This window comes from Carcharodon carcharias, chromosome 5, assembly GCF_017639515.1.
Source record: "Carcharodon carcharias isolate sCarCar2 chromosome 5, sCarCar2.pri, whole genome shotgun sequence".
NCBI lineage: Eukaryota > Metazoa > Chordata > Chondrichthyes > Lamniformes > Lamnidae > Carcharodon > Carcharodon carcharias.
The window spans coordinates 58,614,683-58,638,954 of record NC_054471.1 but is presented as its reverse complement, the minus strand read 5'-3'; the positions used below and the strand labels follow the sequence as shown (position 1 = coordinate 58,638,954).

Sequence of the window (24,272 nt, the reverse complement as noted above, 5' to 3'; positions counted from 1 at the left end):
TGTCTGAAATCCTCCAATCAGGAGTGCCTCCCATTGCATTGCAATAGTCTAACTAAAGTCAGGAACAATATTCTCTGTGGCCATGGTGTATGATCCCTCCTCATCTTTTCTGACCTCTCTACAGCTTTCAACAAGCTCACATGATTATCCCCCAATGCCTCTCCTTGACCTTCCAATATGGTGCAACCACCTTTGCTTCATTTCATTCTTATCAATTTGGTCATGGTTGTCCTTCCCAACTCCTAAAGTGACCTTGTGAGCCGCATAAGGATCAAGCTTTGGCACTCTCCTCTTACTCAACTACATGCTGCTCTTTGGTGACATCATCTGCAGACATATGGCATTTTCACAGCTCCACCTCTCTCACTATCTCAAATATCTCTCTGCACTTAGATTGTTTTTCTCATCCAATCTCTGAGCCATAATTACCTCTGCTGAAATATCAGAAAGACCAAAGCCATTGTCTTGCTCCCAGAAATTTCTTTACCTTTGCCACTGAGTGTTACCTCTCCCAATACCCACAACCTCAGGTTGAACCAGTTTGTTTAAAACTTCAGCATTCTATTTGACCCCATCTTGAACTGATGGATGCAAGTTAATGTTGGCGACAGGTGTCTTGCCCACCGGCTGGAGAACCAGCAGGAGCTCTCCATCGCCTCTGTTGATTATGTATCTATCAGGTACTTAAATGGCCAATGTTGGGCCTTCCTTGGGATTAAGGACCCCGGGGGCAGGATTTCAATCTGAAACCGGCAACCCTCTGTTGCATCAGCACCACAGGGGGCAACAACAACTGTTGGCAATGTACCCACCAGAGGCCTAGGATCAATGAAGGACCCCAGACCAAAGATGAGCGAGGATAGGATGGGGCTGCAGGAAAGGGAAGGGGGAGGGGGTTGGCAGAAAGGACAGGGAGTGGCTCTCAGCAGTCCCTCACCTTCCTGATGCTGAGTCCCTTGATCATGCACTGAGTGCCTTTGAACGAGGGACCCCACTCCTCTCCCCAGCCCTAGATGCTCGTAAGCAAACCCAACAGGGTTTTGATTTTTGGGCTCCCATGTGATGACTCTCTCACCTGTTGCTAGTTGAATACCAGCGGTGGCAGGATGAGGCCCTTAACTGGGTATTAATTGCCCACTTAAGGGCTTCAATTAGCATCCCATGCGGGAAGGCTGTCCACGAGCCATCCCACCTTGGACTTAAAGGTGAAGGCGGGAATGCAGTGGGGTTCTCACCCTATCCCCTCCCACCCAAATGAATGATCCCCACCTCCAAATTCACCACTGTGGGGAGCATTAAATTCCACCTATGAGCTGCTATCCTTTCCATCACAAAAACTGCCAATTTTCACCTCTGCAACAATGCCTACCTCCCTAAACAACTCAGTTCCCACTGGCCGCCGAAATCCTCATCATGTTTTGGCCAACTCCAGATTTGATTATTCCAATGCTTTTGCAGCAGCCTCTCCTCCTCTATATACTTCAGTTCATCCAAAACTCTGCTGCTCACCTCCTATTCCACTTGACAATTACTAAACAATCCACCAAGGCTCCTTCGAAAGCACCTTCCAAACCAGTGACCTCTACTACCTAGAAGGACAAGAGCAGCAGACAGAAGGAACACCGCCACCTGCAAGTTCCCCTATAAGCCACTCACCATCCTGACTTGGAAATGTATCACTGTTCTATCACTGTCGCTGGGTCAAAATCCTGGAACTCCTTCCTAACAGCACTGTGGGTGTACCTACACCACATGGACTGCAGCGGTTCAAGAAGGCAGCCACCACCACCTTCTCAAGAGTAATTAGGGATGGGCAATAAATATTGGCCTAGCCAGTGATGTCTACATCCCATGAAAGAATAAAAAAAAAATCCCGCCCCTACCTTTCATTAATAAAAACAAAAAAACTGCGGATGCTGGAAATCCAAAACAAAAACAAAAACAGAATTACCTGGAAAAACTCAGCAGGTCTGGCAGCATCGGCGGAGGAGAAAAGAGTTGACGTTTCGAGTCCTCATGACCCTTCGACAGAACTACCTTTCATTGGTTACTGAGCTGCAATGACTCAAATTTAAAACTCTCATCCATGTGCTTAAATACTTGCATTGCCTTGCCCGTCTATCTTTGTGACTTCCTCCAGACCTCCAATTCCCTCATGATGCCCCGGCTTTGCATTCCTGACTCCAGTCTGTTGTGCATCCCTCTTTCCTTTTGCTACATCATTAGAGGTCTTCATCTGCCTAAGCTCCAGCTCTGGAATTCCACCCTCCCTTCTTCCAAGCAGCTCTGCCTTTGAATTTCCTTTCCTCCTTTAAGATCTTCCTTAGTGCTTCTACGACCAAATATCTGGTTACCTATTCTAATCCTTTTAGATTTGGCTTGATAGCAAATAATCCTTGCTTATCGTGCTTTTCTATGTTATGCAAGTGGTGTCATTCAAACTGTTGGTGGCTGTAAATCTCAAATTTCTTTATAAGCTTTATGTTTTATTTTACATTGGAAGTAAGTAACAGTGGCAGTTTTAGCAACATTCAACCTATATCAAAATTGCAGGGAAACCCAACATAGAATTCTCAATTTTTTTACTTAGGTTGGACGATGTAATATTTTTGAGTAATACAAAAATTACTGTTCATCACTATATGCTTGAGACATCTCTGACCAGGAGCTTATTCTAACTAATTTTGATGTTTTTGACTTTGATGTGATAAGCATTAGAATGATGACTCCTATCTTAATAAAACACCCTTTTTTTGTAACATATTCCTTACTAAAAGATGATCCTCAATACATTAAGCACATTTTACAGAGGTGATCCAAAATACTAATAATGTTGTTCATATTTTCATATATTTGTGAAATGAAACATGTTACATTAATTTAAACATTTATACTTTAAATGCCTCTTTTTTGCCCCTAAAGTAGAAGACCTCCTTGCCTCCTCAGGGTAGAACAAGGCAGCTGCCTGTACCCTCCTGAGTGTAGCAAAAGCAGCTTCTCCCTGTCCGACCTCTTAGTGAGCGAGATGATTACTGTTTATGCCCCCTCCTCATTCTTTCAGCACAGAAGATGGTGGTGTTTGTTGCTAAATGCTATAAAAATTGATGCGAATACTTCAATATGAAAAAAGTGCCTCAACAAACTAAGCTCTCGAAAAATTATCGAGACAATATTATATTTTCTGAAAAGAATTGGTGACAAAAAAATCATCACTGTTAAAGGCAACTGGGGGATTCAGGTTATAAGTTCAGAGGCTTTAAAAAAAAACATTTTGAATCCACTGCCAAAACATTTGTCTTGCTGGAAGTACTCTTAGATGATTGTAATATTGAGGTATAACTGGTGCTATTTATGCGAGGACAGTCAAGATAACACCTCATTGTTTACCAGTGTGCGTAAGCATTATTGTCCTAACGCAGCTACAGAAGATAATTTATTGCTTAAATATACCATAAAGCTCTTAGATAGTAGCTGCCTTTTGATTAAAAACAAAATCTAGGCTATTGCAGCCGAGGCTGCTAAAACATTTCAATACGGGCAAAACATATTTATCTGAGGATTAATCTTCATCATTTGAATCAGATGAGAACACCTCCCTGCATGCAATTATTTAATTAGCTGCCAAATCTTCTGCCGGTCGCCAGCCGTTCAGAGCATACTGATGGCAGAGCAGATGCAAATCTCACAGTGATGACTGCCTTTTCTCATTACGACTGCAATTAGCACTTAAATTGATGCTTTAAACCCACTAATTTCCAGAATAATTTTTTTTATATATATATTTTAGTTGTGATTACCAGGCCAAACTGGCAGAGGCAGATTGTAGAATAAATTTCAGATCCAAGTAACTTTCACAATGAATAGGCTACAATAACAATTTTCTTTTTTTTTAAAAAAAAAATCATAATTTTTCAAAATGAGTACAATCTTGTTTTCAAGCAAAACTTATTTTTTCCTGTTTCTACTTACAGCACAGAATATCACTGTGCTTGGGGATTTTATCTGTGCAATGCATATCATTAGATATTTATTGCTGGCAGCTTTTTTTAACAACAGAATTATCCTCGCCTTGCCTGCCATGTGGTAGTGGGCCAACCACAGAGAGGCTTGGTGCTCTTGTGTGTTGCCTGTTTGGCTAATAAGTTGCTACTTTGTTTCTGAAAATTAGTTAATTTAGTAGATGAAAGCTATACTTAAAACATTTTACCAACCAGTATTTAGTAATATCTTAAATGCTTAGTTATCAAAATTTTTATGACTCCTGTAGTTATGTTCAGCACTAAAGCATGTGATTGGCACTGTGTGCGCACTCAAATTTCAAAAGATCCTAACAGTTAAACATTTTAAAAAATAAGAATGTTTTCTCCAAAATAGAAATTCAATACAGCAGAACTTTTTTTTCAAACAAGTTTGCTATTTGGTAATAGCACAATCCATGTGTTCGGTTTGTTCAACTGATAATGTGAAGTTCTTTCTAGCTACTTTTCTCCTTCCTCCCTAAGCCATACATTTCACATACGGTAATGGTTTATTATGGGCTTCAAATCTGCACAGACTGAGTTTTTAACCTCATATTACTTGTACTGACTACACACACTACCAGAGAACCTACAAAGCTCCATGCACAAGTGCTCACTGCCTTGTCACACATGCAGCAATGTCAAATGTGGTATGTTTACTCTGAACTTTGCATTTATAAACTTCAGGCATATCGTAGCAATGAAATAGCTAATATTTGGATGACTGTAGTGTTTTTCCTCATCATAGAGGTCTTAACAAAGCCACATGCGGCATTTAATGGAGATGACAGGGATGTCATCCGCCCGCTGGGCAGCCGGTGAAAGTCCCGTGTTGCCTCTTTTAGGGAAGGCCCGCTGATCAGACAGTTAACTGAACAGTGGCCTTTTCAGAGAACAAAGATCCCAGGGATGGAAGTCCTGCTGGCTGAGGACTGCTGGCCTCTCAGTGGGCTACTATTGTTGCTGGATCCCAGGCCACAGGTGAGTGATGACGGGAGGTGAGGGGTTGCAAGGGCGAGGCTCTCAATGGCCCCTCCCTTCCCAATGCTGGATCTCTCGATCAGGCAGTGAGAACCTTTGAATGAAGAATCCCTCTTCATGGGTTCATAACAATGGTGACAGGATGAGGCCCTTAAGTGGGCATTAGTTGTGGGTGGGGGCAAAGGTGACCCACAGGCGTTCCCGGCACAGACTTAATCGGGGCAGGGGAGGGAAGACGGTGGGGTCCTCACCTACCTGATTAAATGTCCCCCACTGCCAAGCTCGCCTTGGGGGAGGGCATTAAATTCTGCCTCATTTCTTTTACAAATGTTGTGCTTGGGGGACTGGGTGATGCAGTAGGTGCCACTGTCCTTTCATCCCTGTCTGCTAAGTTTGAATCCAGTCCAGGCAGATGACCTGGAGTATCCTCTCACTTTGACTGAAGTGCAAAAAAAATCTCAGCGATCTCGAGTCTGCTTCTATAGTACATGACTACTCACACTGAGTAATCTCCTTTGGAGTTGACAAGGATGGCTGGTGTGGGAACTGAAATGGGATTTAGTTCTCAAGCTGATGTTAAGGTATAATGCTGGGACAGATCAGGAAGCTTTACTCTTTTTTACATCCTATCAAATAGAAAAAGCAAACCACCTTAAACCCCTGTCTTCTGCCTTTTTGCATCCAGTGTTCCTCTGAGAGTTGGGAACAGCTTTCAAAAAATAGATTTTGCCTGGCTAAAAACAGTAACAGGGCTGTTTTCCTTAAGCCAGTTCCAAGAAGGATGACTCACATAGCTGATAAGACTTAAGCCGATGCCTAACACATTTTTACATACCAGAACTGCTGTGAGAAAAGGGCACATTGATCAATGTCCCTTAAAAATTGGTGAGATGTTTGCAAGGAGTTTAAATAAAAAGAGAAATGCATAAACCAACGAAAGAGAAAAGAGGTGGTTGAAACTGCAAATTACCTGGGAAATCTGTGCAGGCTGTAGTTCATCAGTGAAGATGGAGTGAAATATGTCCTCCCTCCATTCACATGCAGCTATCAATTCAGGAAGACATTCAACAGGACCCTTATAACCTTTGGAACTGCTTTTCCTTTTGCCTCCGTTCCATTTCCTAACAAAAGAAATAGCACATAAGAGTTAAGATTAAAACAAAATCTTACACACACACAACTTGGGACTTCTGGTTCACAAAACTATTTTTTCAAGCTAGTTGAAAATGTTGTGAAAATTTAAATAACAAGAACAATTGGCTGGAACGTAGGAACAGAAGTCAGTTTATTCAATCCCTTGAACCTGTATTACCATTCAATAAAATCAAAGCACATTGGTATCATAACATCAGCTAACCGCTTTGGTTCCATATCCTTTTGTACCCTATCTCAAGATTTAAAATTATTGTGGGAGGGAGTTCCATACTGAGTGAAGTGGCATCTAACTGCTCTCCTTAGTGCCTTGGGCCTAACTCCCTAACAATTCCTCTCAAAATCCTGAGAAACTCAATCAAATCATAAATTATTCTTCTATAAGGTATACAGGGAAAACAACCCTAGTTTATGAAATCTCTCCTCTTAATCTCACCCCCGGAGCCCTGTCTGCCTCATCCTAAAACAAGATCAGATCAGATAGATGCTGAGAAATTGATTCCGCTGGGTGGCAATTAGAGCCAGATCTTTCAGGAGAGAAGTTATGAAACATTTTTACAGACAAATAGTGGTAGAATTTGGAACTTTTAAAAACAGCAGTCGATTGGTCAATTGTTATTTTTAGATCTAAGATTGATGGATTTTTGTAAACCAGGGTTTTATTCATGGGCATTGGGCAAAGGTCACATTCTGGTAAATCAGTGCTGCACTCCAGCCAATATATCATTTACATTTGCCAGAAGCAAATACAATGCCTACTATGTGAAAATTTTGAGTTAAAACGTAAAATATTTCTGTATACAACTGCATGTGAGGTGCAAACTTTAGGGAGAATAGTTTGATAGGCTTTTGCAGGCTGAAACCTTATGAAAGCCTCCCTACTAAAAGGCTGACACAATGCCACCCTTGATGCACTACATCACTATATCTATTTCAACTTAGCTTTAGCCTTGTGTTGCTGCAGCCAAAATCTGCGATGCTGGTCTTTTGTCACCCACTTACCTACATGAGAAACAGTGGAATAGGAGAAGACATTTAGCCTTGAGCCTGTTTTGCCATTCAATGAGGTCATGGCTGATCTGTGAACTAATTCCCTACATCCATCTTTGCCCATATCTCATTCTTGCTTCCCTTTTGTTTTAGGATGAGGCAGACAGAGCTCCACCCTACAGCACCATATTTCTAATATATCTCACTATGGAGAGGAAAATGGCAGGTTTGTCTCTGTATTCATATCTATCAATAGCTGATCCTAGCTCTGGCAAAAAGAGGTGGAGCCAAAGGGAGGAAGGGAAGGGAACCATGAGGCAATGCACTCTGATGACCTAATGAATCACTCCTAACACTGACTCCAAGAACAGATTTTACAAAAATGGGCGAGCAGGTCATCTATCTTCATTGGCAGGCCAGAGGTGTAAAGAATAGGAGAGGAAATGTCAAAATAAGAGGAGGAGTGTCTGTGACGTACAACATATACAATTCTTCAAAGTCTGGCCATGACCAAATATCTGAAAAAAATGCTGTATGGTCTAGACCATAGATGCAGGAGCAGAAGCAGGTCATTCAGCCCAATGAGTCTGCTCCGCCATTCAATGAGGTCATGGCTGATCTGATAATTCTCAACTCCACTTTCCTGCCTTTCCCCCATAACCCTTGATTCCCTTACTGCTTAAAACCTGACTATTTCAGCCTTGAATATACTTAACGACCCAGCCACTACTGCCCTCTGAGGTAAAGAATTCCGCACATTGACTATCCTCTGAGAGAAGAAATTCCTCCTCATCTCTGTTTTAAATGGGTGCCCCCTTACTCTGAGATTAGGCCCTCTGGTCCTAGATTCTCCCACAAGGGGAAACAACCTCTCATTGTCTACCCTGTAAAGTCCCCTAAGAATCTTATATGTTTCAATAAGGCCGCCACTCATTCTTCTAAACTCCAATGAGTACAGGCCCAACCTATTCAACCTCTCCTCACAAGAAAATCACTCCATACCCGGGATCAACCTAGTGAACCTTCTCTGGACTGCCTCCAATACCAGTATATCTTTCCTTTGACAAGGGGACCAAAATTGTTCATAGTATTCTTGATGTGGTCTAATTAGTGCCTTGTATAATTTTAGCAAGACTTCCCTATTTTTATACTCCATTCCCTTTGAAATAAAGGCCAACATTCCATTTGCCTTCCCTATTACCTGCTGAGTTTGAATGTTAGCTTTTTGGGATTCATGAGGACTCGAAAATCCCTCTGTGCTGCAGCCTTCTGCAATCTGTCTCCATTTAAGTAATATTCAGTTCCTCTATTCTTCCTGCCAAAGTGCATAACCTCACATTTTCCCACATTATATTACATCTGCCAAGTTTTTGCCCACTCACTTAACTTGTCTATGTCCACCTGCAGACTCTTTGTGTCATCCTCACCACTTGCCTTCCCACCTATTTTTGTGTCATCCGCAAACTTGGCGATAGTACATTCACTTCCCTCATCTAAGTCATGACTATACATTATAAATAATTGTGACCCCAGCACTGATCCCTGTGGCACTCCACTAGTTACAGGTTGCCATCCTGAAAATACCCCCCTTATCATCCCAACTCTGTCTTCTATTAGTTAGCAATCCTCCATCCTTCTAATATACTACCCCCAACACCAGTAGCCTTATTTGCAGTACCTTACTGAACGCCTTTTGGAAATCCAAACATATTACAACAACTGGCTCCCCTTTATCCATCCTGCTTGTTACCTCCTCAAAGAATCCTAATAAATTTGTTAGGCATGATTTCCCCTTCATGAATCAGAATCACAGAGTCACACAGTGCAGAAGAGGCCCTTCGGCCCATCAAGTTTGCACCGACACGTGAGAAACACCTGACCTACCTACCTAATCCCATTTACCAGCACTTGGCCCATAGCCTTGAATGTTATGACGTGCCAAGTGCTCATCCAGGTACTTTTTAAAGGATGTGAGGCAACCCGCCTCCACCATCCTCCCAGGCAATGCATTCCAAACCGTCACCACCCTCTGGGTAAAAAAGCTTTTCCTCACATCCTCACCTTGAACTTGTGTCCCCTCGTGACTGACCCTTCAACTAAGGGGAACAGCTGCTCTCTATCCACCCTGTCCATGCCCCTCATAATCTTGTACACCTCGATCAGGTCGCCCCTCAGTCTTCTCTGCTCCAACGAAAACAACCCAAGTCTATCCAATCTTCCTTCATAACTTAAATGTTTCATCCCAGACAACATCCTGGTGAATCTCCTCTGCACCACCTCCAGTGCAATCACATCCTTCCTATAATATGGCGATCAGAACTGCACACAGTACTCCAGCTGTGGCCTCACCAAGGTTCTATATAACTCCAACATGACCTCTCTACTTTTGTAATCCATGCCTCGATTGATAAAGGCAAGTGTCCCATATGCCTTTTTCACCAACCCACTAACATGCCCCTCCGCCTTCAGAGATCTATGGACACACACGGCAAGGTCCCTGTGTTCCTCAGAACTTCCTAGTGTCATGCTTTTCATTGAATATTTCCTTGTCAAATTACTCCTTCCAAAGTGTATTACCTCACACTTTTCAGGGTCAAATTCTATCTGCCACTTATCTGCCTATTTGACCATCCCGTCTATATCTTCCTGTAGCCCAAGACACTCAACCTCACTGTTAATCAGCCAGCCAATCTTTGTGTCATCCGCAGCTTACTAATCCTAACCCCACATAGACATCTATGTCGTTGATATAAATGACGAGTAATAGGGGAATCAGCACAGATCCCTGTGGTACGCCACTGGACACTGGCTTCCAGTCACTAAAGCATCCTTCTGTCATCGCCCTCTGTCTCCTACAACTAAGCCAATTTTGAATCCACCTTATCAAATTACCCTCTATCCCATGCGCATTTGCCTTATTTATAAGTCTCCCATGTGGGACCTTGTCAAACGCTTTGCTGAAATCCATATAAACTACATCAATTACACTACCCTCATCTACACACCTGGTCACCTCCTCAAAAATTTCAATCAAATTTGTTAGGCATGACCTCCCTCTGACAAAGCCATGCTGACTCTGCTTGATTAGATTATGGCCTGAATTTTTGGTTCAGCCTACTTGCTGAGGCGTAAAATGATGCGTGATGACGTTGGGCGGGCTCCCAACATCACCCCACGTCATTTAGATTTTCATCTAGAACTGCCAAAGGCCTATTAAAGCCATTTAAAAATCAATTAAAGTCATAAACTGATCTGTCCGTCCAACCTTAAGGTTGGCGGGCAGGCGAAGGGCCCAGGCGGCCTTCGCATTTTTCATGGAACCCCATCCATGGGCGGGATGAAGTTTCATGAAGGGTTTATAAATTAAATGAAGTATTTCATTAATTTTCATTGACATGTCCCAGCTTATGTGACACTGCCACATGAGGGGACATGTCCAATTTTTAAACATTTACTTTATTTAAATTTTTGAAAATTAAACTAATCTCCCTGAGGCACCTCGGTGGTGATCCGGGAGATTTTTGCGCTCTTTTGCTTCCGGGCGCACGTCACAGTGGGCGGGTCTTAATTGGCCGGCCCACATAAAATGGCGGTGCGGATCCGATCGGGGGCGGGGGGGGGCAATCGGGTTCCTGCCCGCCCCTGCACAACAGCTTTTTACATGCCTTCATTATCTCCTGATTTATTCTCTGTGCTACAGTATAGCTACTGTCAGGGGGCCTATGGACTACTCCCACCAGTGTCTTCTTCCCCTTGTTATTTCTTACCTCCACCCATATGGATTCTACATCTTCCAATCCAAGATCATTTCTTGATATTGTACTTATTCCATCTAGTACTAACAAAGATACCCCACCACCCTTTCCTTCCTGCCTGTCCTTTCGAAAAGTCACATACACCCCTGAATATTTAGTTCCCAGCTTTGATCTCCTTGTAACATCTCCGTAATGGCTATAAGATCATACCCATCAACCGCTATTTGTGCCATTAATTCATTAATTTTGTTCTGAATACTACTTGCATTAAAGTAAAGGGACATTAATTTTGCCTTTTTACCAGTTTTTTCCCCTTTGACCCTATTTGCTGCTTTTTTTAATGTTTGTACATTCTGTTCCTTCCCGTCACACTCTGGGTATCATTATCTAAATAGCTGCCCTGCAAGGCTGCCATATTGTTTTGCTTTGTAAGCCTATGTATCCTCTTTCCAGAACCCTCCCCCCTCCCCCTATTTAGTTTAAAGCCCTCTCTACAAGCCTTAGTTATTTGGTTCGCCAAGACACTGTTCCCAGCATGGTTCAAGTGAAGACCATCCCACTGGAACAGCTCCCTTCTACCCTGATACTGGTGCCAGTGCCTCATGAACTGAAACTCATTCCTCCCACATCAATCTCTGAGCCACGCATTTAACTCCTTGACTTTATTTACCCTATGCCAGTTTGCCCGTGGCTCAGGTAGCAATCCTGAGATTATTACCTTGGAGGTTCTGCTTTTTAATTTAGCTAATTGTTCAAATTCTTTCAGCAGAACCTCCTTTCTAGTCCTATCAATGTCATTGGTACCAACATGGATGACAACAACTGGATTCCTTCTCTCCAGCTCCAAGTTCCTTTCCAGCACTGAGGATATATCCTTAACCCTGGTGCCTGGCAGGCAACACTGCCTTCAATACCCATGCTCATGCTGCAGAGAACAGTATCTATCCCCCTAATTATACTGTCCCCTACCACTACCATGCTCCCATTCCCTCCCCCCACTTGAATGGCTCCCTGTACCACGGTGCCGTGGTCAGTTAGCTCATCCTCCCTGCAGTCCCCGCTCTCCTCCACACAGCTTGCAAGAACCTTGTAACTGTTGGACAGTTGCAGGGGCCGAGGCTCCTCGAACACTAGGTCCCCACACCTGCAATGTCGCACAAGTATCTCATCATTGAAGAGAATTATAGCAGGTTTTTTAAACGCAAAATTACTGTCCATTAAAGGGAATTTAACTTTGCACTCTGACAGGAGAACAGGAACAGCCCATTCAGCTCCTCAAGCCTTTTCCACGATTCAATGAGATCCTTCTACCATTTTGAATGCACCAATTAGATCGCTCTTCAACCTTTTAAACTTGAAAGAAAACAAGACAAGTTTATTCAAACTGACCTTATAATTTAACTTCTTAGCATTGCCATAATTCTGATGAATTCGTGCTCTACCCTTTCCAAGGCCAATATACTTTTTGCTGAGGTAGGGTTGAGTCCCAAGACTGAACGCAGTACTCCAGATGGAGTCTGCCTAACACCCTGTACAACTGAAGCGTCACTTCCTCATTCAGAATTTCAATCCCTTTGAGATAAAGGCCAACATTCCACTAGCCTTTTCAATTACTTTTTGCACCTGTACTAGCTTTTAGTGATTTGTGTACATGGACACCTAAACCCTTTTGTGCCTCCGCAGCTCCTTTGTCTCTCACCATTAAGAAAATATTCTGATTTGTCTTTCTCAGATTCAAAGTGGATGCCCTCACAGTTTCCCCACATTGAGCAAAGCTGTGGGTGATGGAGTTTATTCACTCTGTCTGTCTATGTCCCTTTGTAACACTTATGGGAGTTATTATATAACTATATCATTAATATCATTAAAGCAAGCTTATCGAAGAGCAGAATCAAAGAATAATGTGTGACCTTCGTCAACTTGGTAGTAGACAATAGCACTGTTAAAATCTCTTTTTAAATACATTCTCACTACCTGCAGTTTTTGCACAGCAAAAAAGACATTCTGTTTACCTTGCCTGCAATCTGCACCAGTTTTATAATAGTCAGGACAAGTATACACATATGGTTCTGGGAGGTGTAAGTATTTGTTACAAATCGCAGTTAATCTCTTCAAAGCTTGATCCCCAGAGAATTTCTAATAGGATTTGTTAAAAAGTTTTCATTATTAGTGATCACTAGAAATGTATTCACTTAAGAGTTCAGGCAAAACAAATTATATTCCAAGAACCTTTTTAAATTGCCAGCATTTCATTTGTTTGTGGAAACAGTACTTATTTTCTTATGCCTTCATTATCCAAAAAAATCAATAAAAAGGTATAGTTATGTTAACTTTGCTACTTTTACTTTTTTCTGACAAATGCTAAATACTGCTCCTCCCCTTACATGCAAAAAATTGGGAATAGCTAGAGGCTCCTTCGCATATCCATTGACCATAACACATTCTGAATGTAATTGTGTACTGAATAAAAGGATCAATTTTAAGAAAAAACTTGTCCCCAATACTAAGAGAGTTACAAACCCACAACAAGTAGCTGTAGTGAATACCTGAAGAGATAGAGGTGTTGTTGCTCAATGTTCGGCAGGGTAAGCAGAGAGGAATCGTGTACCCATCTGCCTTGAATCACCATTTGAATTAGGTTGATTATGTTCAGTGCTGTAACGAGCCAGCCACTGTTCGCTGCCACATCCAGCATAGCCTAAATAAAGGCGATAGAAAAGACAGATAGAAATCAATTAAGTCAAAATATATGGCATCAAGCACATTATGCTGGATTTGAGGATGACAAAAGATTGATAACAAGCCAGTGGGTGACCTTTTGATTCCATGATATCTATTAAAGCTGAGCTATTAGCTAGAAACACATAACGTAATAATAACAGCAAGTATCAGTACAGCGAATGTTATTTGAGCTCATTCTTCAAATTTTTTTGGTGTTTTGATTATTTGTCCCTTGGTTGTTGCCTTAATTGTTCCAATGACATTAGCTCAGGTGTATTATGATTAACACAAACCATTATGGCTGTTGGTGCTTCCACTTCTCCAAAGTGCCCCATTACCACTCCCCACCCACCCTTCCTCCAAGTCCCTTAACTTACAATTCAGAGATAACCCCACACTTATTTGCCAGGATTTTCCGGCCCTGCCTGACACCAGCAGGCATCATCGCGGGCAGCATAGGAAAATTTGGAGAGCCATTGACTTTTAACAACTCTCCAAATTTTTTCGTCCTGCCCACAACGATGCCCACCGGTGTCAGAGCCAGAAAATCCCGCCCATTATCTCTACCATGTAGAAGTGATTCCCTATCACTTTTCATATTTGATATTCACACAAATTTTTCCACAACTAAGAAAAAAAATTCTTAAAGACTGCAATTTTAATATGGCAATGTAAGAAAATACAGATTTTGATAACTTCTCTGTATAAGGGTCTATTTCATATACCATAGATATCTTGCCAATGATTAACAAAATTCAGTCTAAAGCATAAATTTTCAATTCCATACATTACATCCAAATGCCATTAGACAAGCATGGATAGATTTTAGGATTTGTCATGTCTGATCGTGAACATAAGAACACAAGACTGAAGCAAGGTAGGCAAACAAACCTTGAAGTCCCGAGCGAAATGCAGCCTGTCAAGTGCACGTCTTATATATGCTGTTGTGAAACATGTCGGCATGTCTGCCCACCGACGTGGGTGGGCGATCCAGTGCTGGCGGCGGGGGCGGGTGGGAGGGGCGTGGGGCGGTGGGGAAGGGTGAGGTGAGTCCTGCGGGCTGGCCTTGAAATTATATGCTGATGTATTACAATGAGGTTCCCAACATTTGACGGTGGGGAATGCAGCCGTCCATTGGCAGGCAGAGCGGACAATCGCAAACTTGTTTCATAACATTGTGAAAACGATTTTTGGCCTTCTCGCCATATTGTCCGCTCATGCCACCAAATGCCGGCAAGCACGCAATTTACATGGATGTAGGGTTCTAAAATCTTTTCAATAGCTTGAGATTTTTCTTGTCCACTCAGATTTCTACAAGTAAAACATCCTTTAGAACTGATCAGAAATGCTCCTGTGCCAAACAATTCTTCGAAATTGCGACCTGTCAGAATCGTGCTATTTATGACTATAAATATTGATATCAGATGGACTGTAGTCCTTTCTACTGGAAGCAGGTTGGCAGGTGGGATTGAGGGTTGGTTGGGAATGTAGGTGGCCAACCTGCTCTCCGGAAGCTGGTTTGTTATTTAAATATTTTAATAAGGCTATGTGTTTCAAATTTTAGAAGTTTTAATTTTAATACTGCAAAAGGCGAGACAGCCGAATCAATTCGATGAGTCTCTCTCCAGCACTGCTTATGAGCTAAGAAAAGGAGTGCCCCCACTGACTCCCAAGCTAACCTGTTTCCCTTCCCATGATTGGCTGCCCCGATATCCGATATCCCCTCCTACCTCACAACCTCCAATCTCCCCAGACTTCACCTTCCCAAACTTTCCAATCTTTGTCCAATTCTTCTGATGTCCATTCTGCCCATGGCTTTTCTGATCTCTTCTTTCCTCATCTCCATTCCCCAGGGGAGGCCTGATGCTGCAGGACTACCCGCATGGCAGCCAGCCAGCCTCTCAATCTGGCTGTCTGCCGGCCAGGAAACAGAGACAAAGTATTAAGACAAGCTCCTGCCATTAAATTCGTCAGAATCTCTGGGTTACCCCTATCTCTGGGTTTCCGGTAAGCAACCAGTAAATAACAGGGCCACAATGTCCACAGCATAAAAACAGAATTGTCAGCTGGTCCACGTTGTCATTTTTGCTCCACATAAGCATTGTTCCATCCCTCCTTGTTATGGCACAGCCGATGGTAAATGCTGAGCTGCTCAAATCCCAGAGAGAAACTTGAAACAACTGCTACAACTTGTTTTGCAATTTGTATAAATTTCGAGATGCGTACCTTGAATTCAGTAGTAATAAGACCACCCTGTCTTATAGGTTTCTTACATAACTAAATTAAACCTTTATTAATAGAAGAAATGATTTTAAGTACATACATAAATCTAAAAATTACTACTATGATAACTTCAAAGTCCCCTAGTTAATCTAACTCCCAGTTACACTTTTGTTAAGGCAACAGTAAGGCACATAGATTTTAAAAGACCCAGTAAAAGTGACACATAGTACCCTGAACCAGTAGAATTCAAAGTGAGTTTTCTTAACATCAGTTCTTGTAGACAGCAGCTTCAAGTGTAGATACTGGAGGCTTTTTCACACTTGTTTTAGATCTTAGAATGTCTGCCCTTACACACAACCTTCATTCCTTTATACATATTTTCCCCTTTGAATGCAAATTCCCATTGTTTCACTATGTCTTTGGACTTTACCTCTCTGATAATAAAAATCTCTCACAGTACCAATTTTACCAGTAATCTTTCGGAAAAATAAATACATAGTTTCTGACTTCTCCTGGCTCGGCGAACCATTTCACGCCTCCTTTGAATTCAATTAATCTGGTTTATTTAAAAATGCACATGTTCTCTTTACACCTACATCTACCTACTTAACATTTCAAACTTAGCTTATCATCTAATACATCAAAGCTTTCAGATCAACTGCCTTTAATTCGATTAAGTCACACACAAACACACACAGACAGACATGGACCCATAGACACAGGTCCCACTATTACTCTACAATAAATTCCAATAACATTATGAAAATTATTATATCTTCCTGACACTCCTCATCCAATGCAATCAACATATCCTTCTATGTTAATTGTATAATAATTGATTGTTCAATTGTGTTCAGATGGTAGCCATTAATTTGGGATTCACTTGAGCTTCTTTCTATATATGTAGGAGCAGACTAAAACTGTGGTTGATGGGTTTTGGAGAAACATGTATACAAGGTGTAGCTTTTTAGGTAAAAGCTTACAAAGTGTGCAAAGATTAGGTTCCAGTTCTATCCTTCACTGCCCGGTTATTGGAAATAAAATAGTCTATTCTTTTCTCTCCTCAAGCTTACCTAGTTTCCTGTTAAATGCATTTGTTTCATCAAAAGGAAGATTGATCCTGGTACTTAAATTGGGCAAAAGACATTTAATGAAAACATGCTGAGCTCTAGTAGTAGAGCTGACGAATAGTATATCATAGTTAGGACTCACACAATGATCCAATACTTCATGCAGGAAAACAGCCATAAAAGAAAGGCCAATCCTCAAACTGAGTTTACAATTATCATAAGAGCTTATACCCTGTCCTGAGGTGGCTGTACAGAAAACAGACTCTGATAGTTTTAGTTTCTATGATAAATATGTGACTACATATATCACATTTGGGAATGGTTGTATTATGGTCAGCTGTAATTAAAACACTGTATTGAAAGGCATCTTATTACTACGCAAGATTAATAAAGTGGAGAAATAATGAATCCATTATGTAATCTCCTTTAGTATTGTCACCAGCATATTATATTTGAAATAAATCTGAAATAAAACTTATTACCACAGCAGGCAAGAATAATGCTAATATATAATTTTAAAGAAAATACTACACATCGCACTCATTATCAGCAGCCAGGAATTGAGGTAAAAACTTCTGAAACTGATTACTGTTAAAAAAAAACTCTACTTCATGGTCAATAATAAGTTTCGCCTGTTGTTATTTGAAGTACTGGGAAAATATGGGCCCTGACAACATTCTGGTGAAGGTACTGAAGATGGTGTTCCAGAACTTGCCGCGCCCCTAGCTATGTTATTCCAGTACAGCTACAACACAGGCATCTACTGACAATATGGAAAATTGCCCAGGTACATCCTGTCCGTAAGTAGCAGGGCAAATCAAACCTGGCCAATTACTGTCCCATCAGTCTACTCTCGATCATCAGTAAAGTAATGGAAGGGGTCATCAACAATTTTATCAAGCGGCACTTGCTTAGCAATAACCTGCTCACTGATGCCCAGTTTGGGTTCTTCCAGGGCCACTCAGCTCCTGACCTCATTACAGCCTTGGTTCAAACATGGACACAAGAACTGAACTCCCGAGGTGAGCCGAGAGTGACTGCCCTTGATATCAAGGCCACATTTGAATGAGTGAGGCATCAAGGAGCCATAGCAAAACTGGAGTCAATGCGAATTGGCAAAAATTCTACACTGGTTGGAGTCATACTTAGCACAAAGCAAGATGGTTGTGATTGTTGGAGGTCAATCACTTCAGTACCAGGACATCACTGCAGGGATTCCTCAGGGTAGAGTCCTAAGCCCGACCATCTTCAGCTGCTTCATCAATAACCTTCCCTCCATAAGTGGGGATGTTCATTGATAATTGTGCAATGTTCAGCACCATTCACAACTCCTCAGATACTGAAGCAGTCCATGTCTAAATGCAGCAAGACCTGGACAACATTCAGGTTTGGGCTGATAAGAGGCAAGTAACATTCATGCCACAGAAGTGCTAGGCAATGACCATCTCCAACAAGAGAGATTCTAACTATCGCCCCATGACATTCAATGGCATTACCATTGCTGAATCCCCCACTATCAACATCCTGGGGGTTACCATTGGCCAGAAACTTAACTGGATCAGCTATATAAATATTGTGGTTACAAGAGCAGGTTAGAGGCTGTGTAATGAGATGGGAGTAATTAATGATCTCATAGTGAAGGTGCCCGTCGGTACAGCGACCCATAATATGATTGACTTTTACATTCAGTTTGAGGGAGAGTGGACTGGATCTGAGACAAGTTTTTAAACTTAAATAATTATTATCATTAGGGCATGAAAGCTGAGCTGTCTAAAGTGAATTGGAAAATTAAGTTAAGGGATAGGTCAATAGAGATGCAGTGGCAAACATTTAAGGTGATATTTCAGAATAGATACATTCCAATGAATGAGAAAAAGTCCAAGGGACGGACACATCACCCGTGGTTAACTTGAAAGATTAAAGATAGTATCAAACTTAAAGAAAAAGCATAGACAGGTGGCAGGTCAGAAGATTGAGCAGGATATAAGGGACAGCAAAGAATGACTAAAAGACTAATAAGGCGGGAAAAATTATAGTATGAGGGAAAGCTAGCCAGAAATATAAAAACAGATAGCAAGAGTTTTTATAAATACTTAAAAATAGAAGAGAGTTAACAAAGTGAGCGTTGGTCCTATAGAAAGTGAGTCTGGAGAATTGATAATGGAAAACAAGGAGATGGCAGATGAATTGAACAGGTATTTTGCATCAGTTTTCACTATAAAGGATACCAGTAACATCCCAGCAGCAGCTATAAACCAGGAAATGGATGTTGGGGAAGGAAGTCAAGAAAATTACAGTCGCCAGAGAAGAGGCAATGAGTAAACTATTGGAGCTGCGGACTGACAAGAACCTGGGTCCTGATGGACTTCATCCTAGGGTCTTAAAAGAAGTCTAGTGAGGTAATTGATGCATTTTTAATTTTAATTTTCCAAAGCTCCTTCGATTCAGGGAAGGTCCCATTAGATTGGAAGGTAGCAAATGTAACTCCATTATCCAAAAAGGGAGGGAGACAGAAAGTGGGAAACTACAGACCAGTTAGCTTAACATCTGTTATAGGGAAAATGTTGGAAGCTATTATTAAAGAAGCCATAGCAGGCCACTTGGATAAGTTCAAGGTCATCAGGCACAGTCACCATGATTCTGTGAAAAGAAATCATGTTTAACCAACTTATTGGAGTTCTTTGAGGAAGTAACGTGCTGTGGATAAAGGGGAACCAGTGGATGTACGGCACTTAGACTTCCATAAGGTATTTGATAAAGTGCCACGTCAAATGATATTGCGGAAAATAAAAGCTCATGGTGTAGGGGGTAACATATTGGCATGGATAGAAGATTGGCTGGCTAACAGGAAGCAGAGAATAGGCATAAATGGGTCTTATTCAGGTTGGCAAGATTTAATGAGTGTCACAGGGATCAGTGCTGGCACCTCAACTGTTTACAATTTACATAAATGACTTGGATGAAGGGATTGAAGGGATGGTTGCCAAATTTGTTGATGACACAGAGATAGGTAGGAAAGTAAGTGGTAAAGAGGGCAAAAGGAGGCTACAATAAGATATAGATAGGTTAAATGATTAGGCAAAAATTTTGCAATTGGGGTGTAATGTGGGAAAATGTGAAATTGTCCATTTTGGCAGGAGGAATAAAAGAGAAGCATATTATCTAAATGGTGAGAGATTGCAGAGATCTGAGGTACAGAGGGCAGGATTTTACGAGTCGGCGAGTCGGAGGCGAGGCCTGCTCGCCGACATGTGAAGTGACGCGCGGTGACGTTGGGGGGAAATCTCGAGGTCACCGCGCCCCATTTAAATTTTCAGGAAGGCTGGGGCGCAGCAAAATCAGCTGCGCGCCTGCCAACCTGTCAATGGTCAATTGAGGCCATTGACAGGGTCAATTAAGTAATTAAAGGGCCAGCCCGTCCAATCTTAAGGTTGGCAGGCAGGCCAAGAGCCCCGGTGGGAACTAGAAAAGATATGAAACCTCATCCACAGGCAGGATGAGGTTTCATGTACGTTTTAAAAAAAATTAATAAAGTTTTTATAAAAATTATGGCCATGTCCCAGTCATGTGACATTGTCATATGAGGAGACATGTTAGGGGAATTTTATTATTCTATTTTTATTTTTTTTATATTTACCGCCGATCTCCCCAAGATGAGTGTGCTTTTTCATGCGCTTGAGCGAAAGAGCTGATGGGGGGAAAATTCAACCCAGGGAGTTCTGGGTATCCTAGTGCATGAATCACAAAAGGCTAGTATGCAAGTACAGCAAGCAATTAGGAAAGCTAATAGAATGTTATCATTTATTGCGAGGAGAATTGAATACATGATAATAGCGAGAGAGGGGAATCACATGCACTTGTGATAAATTTATTACATTTGTTTCAAAACTAACATGGATTATTTAGATAAAAACAAAAACTGTGGATGCTGGAAATCCAAAACAAAAACAGAATTACCTGGAAAAACTCAGCAGGTCTGGCAGCATCGGCGGAGAAGAAAAGAGTTGATGTTTCAAGTCCTCATGACCCTTCAACAGAAGTTGCAGGCCACCACATCATCCCCCTCCACTTCTCTCCCCCCACCCAACCCACCACCCCCCGCACCTTAAACCAACTTATATTTGACCCCTCTCCTTGGATTCACCCAGTTCTGTTGAAGGGTCATGAGGACTCGAAACGTCAACTCTTTTCTTCTCCGCCGATGCTGCCAGACCTGCTGAGTTTTTCCAGGTAATTCTGTTTTTGTTTTGGATTATTTACATAACGCTTAGATAGTACAACTTAAGAGAAATGATATGTTTGTGTCTACTGGTGTCTCACTCAATAATGTCAATTTCACACAAACCCCACCCCCTTAGCCTTCTAACCACACATATCTCTGGCCATTCAAAATAGAAGTCTGCAATATACTGAATGTTCCCCTGCAGTACCTTGCTTCATTACTTTAACACAACCTGTGCTGCACCTTGGCAAGTTCACAAACTTGGCAATAGGGGAATTAACGTGCTTCTTTGAAATGGCAGCTGGTTGTTGGCATGCATAGATCAGCGGCATGCAAAGAGCACATTTGAGACACTGCAAGCTCCACTCGTTGCTGTGCGTATTAACATTTCAGTCGCCCAAGCTATTTAATCAGATCTTGGAGCATTTGTTAAAGGACCTGTCTGCTAGAAGAGTACCTATTTTAAATTTTAATGAAATACTCAGCTGTCCCTTGTAAGCCTTTTATTCTGCACCATCCTGTTTATTTGCGAGTCCCAGCTTATAGGTGTAAAGGGTCAGTGATTAGATGAAAGAAGCATTTTTTTCTCTGCCTAGTGCACCCAGAAAAATTGGCTATGTTTATACACAGCAGCTCATTCAAAAGACATACAAGGGCTTGTTCAATGTACAGAAGTTTATATTAGACTGTATATGTAATCACAACCTGAAGGAGATGCATGAGAGCTGCATTTACTTAAGGCAAACAAACCACCAAAATCCTTTTTAAACATAGGTATTGTTTACACATGCAAGAGACATTTCAATTAAATTTTGCTGTTTTTTTCTTTAAAGATACTGACGTGACATCTTACATCCAGCACACAGTCATTCCTTGCCTATTGTCTGTGTGTTGTGTCACTGGTAACTTAATGCCCTATTTATAGTTCAGAACTATTTCAAAGGGAAGCAGTTCTTTGCTCTGAGTTCACTAGGCTTATCCTGCACGTGGATTTACAGCATTTGCGTGAACACTCAAACAACTTCTTATACACAGTAACTCCTATGTTTATGTATGACTTTACATCCCTGCCTGAGGATCTTCTGAGTGTCTAGGGAAGGTCCTAAAGGCAATCACAAAATGATACAACTAATGGGAACTCCTTCATGTTGCAATTTGCATCCCCCTTTCCATTCTGGAGTCGCCTGCCCACAACACTTCACATCAATACTTCTCTCTGTTCCCCTCTTAAACCAAGGAATTTCTGATTGTTAAAATTAACAGACGAAGTATGGTGGGTGGGTACATGTCACAGTTTTGAAATTTGCAGATCACAGGGAAATTCAAAGTGTAGTAAACAGTGAGGAAGATAGTAACAGACCTCAAGAGAACATAGACAAGCTGGTGGAATGGCCAGACACATGGCAAATGAAATTCAACGCAAAAAAGAAATGAGGTGGTACATTTTGGCAGGAAAGATGTGGAGAATCATTACAAGCTAAATGGTAAAATTTTAAATCAGATACAAAACAGATTGAGGTCAGGAGCGGGGGGGGGGGGGGGGGGGGGGGGGAATGCTGGGGAGGGTGCGGGGTGCTGTCTGCGTTCAAGTGTTTGAGGGTGGCAGGAAAGCTTAATAAAGCGTTTAATAAAGTGTATGGAATCTTGGTCGTGGACTTTATAAATAGGGGCATAGAGAATAAAAAAAATTATGGTAAATCTATATGAAACCCTAGTTTGGTCCTAGTTGTAATATTGTGTTCAGTTCTGGGTACCACACTTTAGGAAGAACGTAAAGGTCTGGAGAGGGTACATAAGAGATTTACTAGAATGGTTCCAGTGATTACATAGACAGACCACAAAAGCTGTGGCTGTTCTCCTTGGAACAGTAAAGGTTAAGAGGAGATTTAATAGAAGTATTTAAAATCTAGACAGTTTTTATAGAGTGAGGGGAGTTATTTCCATTGGCAGAAGGGTCAGTGACCAGAGGATACAGATTAAAGGTGATTGACAAAAGAATATGAGGAAAACATTTTTACACAGTAAGTAGTAAGGATTTGGAATGCACTGCCATATAGAGATTCAATAGCAGACGGCATAGTGGTATTGTCGCTGGACCAGAGATCCAGAGTAATGTTCTGGGGACCTAGATTTGAATCCCGCCAAGGCAGATGGTGGAATTTGAATTCAATAAAAAACATCTGGACCATTAAACCATTGTCAATTGTTGTAAAAACCCATTTGGTTCACTAATGGCCCTTAGGGAAGGAAATCTGCTGTCCTTACCTGGTCTGGTCTGCATGTGACTCCAGACACACAGCAATGTGGTTGACTCTTAAATGCCACTCAGTTGTATCAAACCACTACAAAATCTCAAAAAAGGAATGAAGCTGGACGGACCACCCAGCATTGATCTAAGCACCGGAAATGACAATGGCAAACTCAGTCTTGTCGATCCTGCAAAATCCTCCTTTATAACATCTGGGGGCTAGTGCCAAAATTGGCAGAGCTGTCTCACAGACTAGTCAAACAACAGCTCTTCATAGTCATCCTCATGAAATCTTACCTTACAGATAATGTCCCAGCGCCATCATCATCCGTGATGTCCCACCGACAGCACAGTGATATGCAATTGAGAGTCCTCAACATCGACTCTGGACCTCATGAAGTCTCATGGCATCAGATCAAACATGGGCAAGGAAACCTCCTGCTGAATACCACATACGGCCCCCCCTCAGCTGATGAATCAGTGCTCCTCTATGTCGAACAACACTTGGAGGAAGCACTGAGGGTGGCAAGAGTGCAGAATGTACTTTGGGTGGGGGGGCTTCAATGTCCATCACCAAGAGTGGCTCGGTAGCACCATTACTGACTGAGCTGGCCGAGTCCCAAAAGACATAGCTGCTAGACTGGGTCTGCGGCAGGTGGTGAGGGGACCAACAAGAGGGAAAAACATACTTGACCTTATCCTCACCAACCTGCCTGCTGCTGATGCATCTGTCCATAACAGTATTGATAGGAGTAACCACTGCACATTGTGGAGGCAAAGCCCGCCTTCACATTGAGGATACGCTCCATCATGTTGTGTGGCACTACCAGCGCGCTAAATGTGATAGATTTCAAACAAATTTTAGCAACTCAAGACTGGGAATCCATGAGG

At 41.8% G+C, this 24,272-nt stretch overlaps 1 protein-coding gene across 2 annotated transcripts in view; it reads right to left on the bottom strand.

The window, feature by feature from the left end:
• Positions 1 to 24,272, bottom strand: part of ascc3 (activating signal cointegrator 1 complex subunit 3) — a 619,273-nt gene that overhangs the window by 12,764 nt on the left and 582,237 nt on the right. For both annotated transcript variants that reach the window (XM_041188004.1, XM_041188005.1), the window contains 2 exons: positions 13,444 to 13,595; positions 5,971 to 6,121 (listed from right to left, as the gene is read on the bottom strand). In XM_041188004.1, the coding sequence (XP_041043938.1) occupies positions 5,971 to 6,121; positions 13,444 to 13,595 (303 nt within the window). The remainder of the gene's footprint in view (positions 1 to 5,970; positions 6,122 to 13,443; positions 13,596 to 24,272) is intronic.